This window comes from Solenopsis invicta, chromosome 6, assembly GCF_016802725.1.
Source record: "Solenopsis invicta isolate M01_SB chromosome 6, UNIL_Sinv_3.0, whole genome shotgun sequence".
Lineage (NCBI taxonomy): Eukaryota > Metazoa > Arthropoda > Insecta > Hymenoptera > Formicidae > Solenopsis > Solenopsis invicta.
In genome coordinates, this window is record NC_052669.1 from 15,089,321 (window position 1) to 15,092,485 (window position 3,165).

The 3,165-nt window shown below is 50.9% G+C and overlaps 1 protein-coding gene across 1 annotated transcript; it reads left to right on the top strand.

Moving 5' to 3' along the window:
• Positions 1 to 1,849: 1,849 nt before the first annotated feature.
• LOC120358098 lies at positions 1,850 to 2,770 on the top strand. The gene has a single exon (XM_039450816.1). The coding sequence runs from the start codon at positions 1,850 to 1,852 to the stop codon at positions 2,768 to 2,770; it is 921 nt and encodes a 306-aa protein (XP_039306750.1).
• Positions 2,771 to 3,165: the final 395 nt, after the last annotated feature.

The window sequence follows — 3,165 nt, forward strand, 5'->3', positions numbered from 1 at the left end:
TGGGGACGCGCCTCCCAATCCTCTTCGCCGCGAGCGCTTCGCTTCGCGGCGGACCTCCACCCTGTTTCTTTTTCTTCCCCGGCTCGGCCGCCGGGAGGGGGGCGGCAGATGCCGCTACACCCGATGGCCGACCCGAAGCTTCACCAAACTCCGGGGGGAACACCCCCCAACCACTGACCCCCGTGGGGCGAGTGGGGGGGACTCTATGGCCCCCTTTGCCCACCCTCCTCCTTTTCCGGGTGCCGACGACCTCGATCCAGCTCCGATCGCTCGCAGGCATATCGCCGGCAGGGCCGGGCGCTGCCGCTGGCACGACGGGGGGCACGGGAGGCTCCTCCCGCGGAGCTCCCGCACTCCCCTTTTCCCCCTTCCCCTTCGTCTTCTTCTTGCCCCTGGCGTCGGTGGGGACGGCGGCCGGAACAGCCCCCGTTTCCACCCGCGCCAGGCGCCTCTCCAGGCCCTCCACTGTCGCCGTCAGTCGCTGCAACGTCCCCAGCACTCGCTCCTCGAAAGGAGAAGAGTCGGGGGCAGAAGCGGCCGACGGGGGCGGCGGAGGGAAAGGAGATCTTCTCCTCGTTGGCTGTGAGGCAGCCGTGGACGAGGAGGGACCGCTTTGCAGCATGAGGACCCTCTTCGCGACCCCCAACTGCCCCCTCAACTCGGCGACCTCGGCCCGGAGGGAGCGAACCTTCTCCTCCCGGGCCGCGGTCGTCACCTCCTCCTGCCCATCCTCTCGCCCGAGACGGCCCATGGCGCGGTATGCCAGCGTCATGAGCGCCTCCCGGGCGAGATGGGTGTTCAGTTTCATCCTCTCCGACAGGTTACCCGACAGTGGGCAACCTGTGGAGGCCTTATTTCTCGCCCCCTCGACCTCCCGGAGCCACCCATCTGCCAATCCGGCCAGATCGGTGGTCGAACTCCGGGAGATCACTCCCAGTTGGCGCTCCACATAACGCCGCTGGTCTGGCGTGAACAGGGTCGGGGGGATTTTGATGCGCTGCCGAGGCCGCGCATCATTCGCCCCCGTTCTCTCCTCCTCCGACCCCGAGCTACGTATGACGTTAGCTCGGAGTCGGCGGGCCCGAAATTGCTCCAGGGGAACCCCGTGGAGCCGGTCCTCCGTGTCCGCCCCGTCGGACAATGGGGAAGGGGACCAGAAGGGTCCACTCCCGTCCAAACGGGGTCGGCCGCGAGCGCGCCTGCTTCTAACGTGAGTCGGAAGGTCGGTTTCGTCTCCCGGAACATCCGGGATTCGGACACGGCCCTCCGACTCGTCCAAATCGATGACCGGCTCCAAAGGGTTCCCGCCACCGCTTCCTCCTCCTCGTCACGTCGATCGACATCCATGGGCTCAGCACTGAGCTGAGAGAGCCCCCTTTTTTTTTTTTGTTTGCGGAGAGGAAATGCGTTACCGCATACCCCAGGCCCCGGGGGAGGCCTGGTGGTTATGTGGGGCTCTTCCCCGCCGACGACGTGTCGGCGGGGACATATGTGGCGTTCTTACACTCTTTCACTTACACTATTTATTCTTACACTTACACTTTCTACACTTGTTACTTAGCAACACACTAAACATCTTTTGTTAAAAACATTTACTTCTTTATTAATATATTGTCTGTCAAGGAATGAACACGTTTATAATAAATATCTTTCAATCTCGAATAAATCTAGTGATTTATACATTAAGTCGCTACATTTTTGGTGACCCCGACGTGATCACGGTGTGAGCTGAAATATCTCTTGACGCGGGAAGTTTGATTTCCGAAGTGCCATTTGGTGTCTACAAGAATCTTCGAATTTTGATTTCTGGATCGTCTTGGTTCTTCTCTGGAAGCATCAGTTTAATAAAATGCCTGTGGACAGAACTCCTGTTAAATCTGAGTCAACTCCGTCAACTTCTACTACTTCAGCGTCAACCGTAAGCCTACAAGAACAGGTCGGAACAGAGATTTTAAATTTATCTTCTGGTTTTGAACATCAGTCATCGGGTGAGTCCACTCAGATCCATTCAAATGAATTTCGCCTTTTGAAACTTCCAACCTTTTGGCATAAACAACCTAAGCTGTGGTTTGCTCAGATTGAGAGTGAATTTACTGTATACCGTATCCGTTCTGAGGATATTAAATATAGTTCAGTTATTCGTCATCTTGATGAACAAGCGTTAGTCGCGATTTCGGAGATTGTTGAAAATCCGCCTGAAATTGATAAATATAATCAGTTAAAGAAAGCACTCATTCATCGTTTCACGGATTCTGAAGAAAAACGTTTGAGACAATTATTAGCTGGTATTGAGTTAAATGACAAGAAGCCTTCAGAACTTTTACGTGAAATCCGTCAATTATCCGGTGGTTCTTTAGCAGATAACATTTTACATTCGATTTGGCTACAACGTTTACCATATAAAGTTCAAGCGACTCTTGCAGTGGTTGAAAACGTACCTTTAGTCAAGCTCTCGGAACTCGCGGATAAAATAGTTGAACGTGATACTGGTTTTCAAGTCGCGGAAGTTAATACGCAATCAACCTCTAAACAATCTGATTTTGCTGATTTGGAACAAAGAATCGCTGCGCTTGAAGTATCTCATCGTCGTGGCAGATCTTTTAGCCGATCTAGAAGCAGATCAAAATTCAGATCAAATTCACGAAATAAAAGATCTAATTCTAAAGATCAGTCAATTTGTTTTTATCACAAAAAATTTGGTAATAAGGCAAAGAGATGTACCATTCCTTGCTTGATGTCAAAAACTCTTACCGACTCTCAGGAAAACTAGAAGCGCCGTTGAAGATTGAGGCTGCTTACAACGGTTTACCTTGCCATCGCCTCGTAATTTTTGACAAATCAACTAATTTACATTTTCTTGTTGATACTGGTGCTGATATTTCCTTAATACCTAAGAGAGTTTTGTTTAAACCATTACCAGCTAATTTTAAACTTTTTGCTGCCAATGGTACTCAAATTCATACTTATGGTTCTAAAACTCTTTCTTTGGATCTTGGCCTCAGGAGAAATTTCCGTTGGAAATTTTGCATCGCGGATATTCAACGTCCCATTTTAGGTGCAGATTTCCTTGGATATTTTAATCTCCTAGTTGACATTAAAAACAAACGCTTGGTCGACTCTGTTACTGGCCTTAAACATTTTGGAAAGATCCAAGAAGTTTCACAA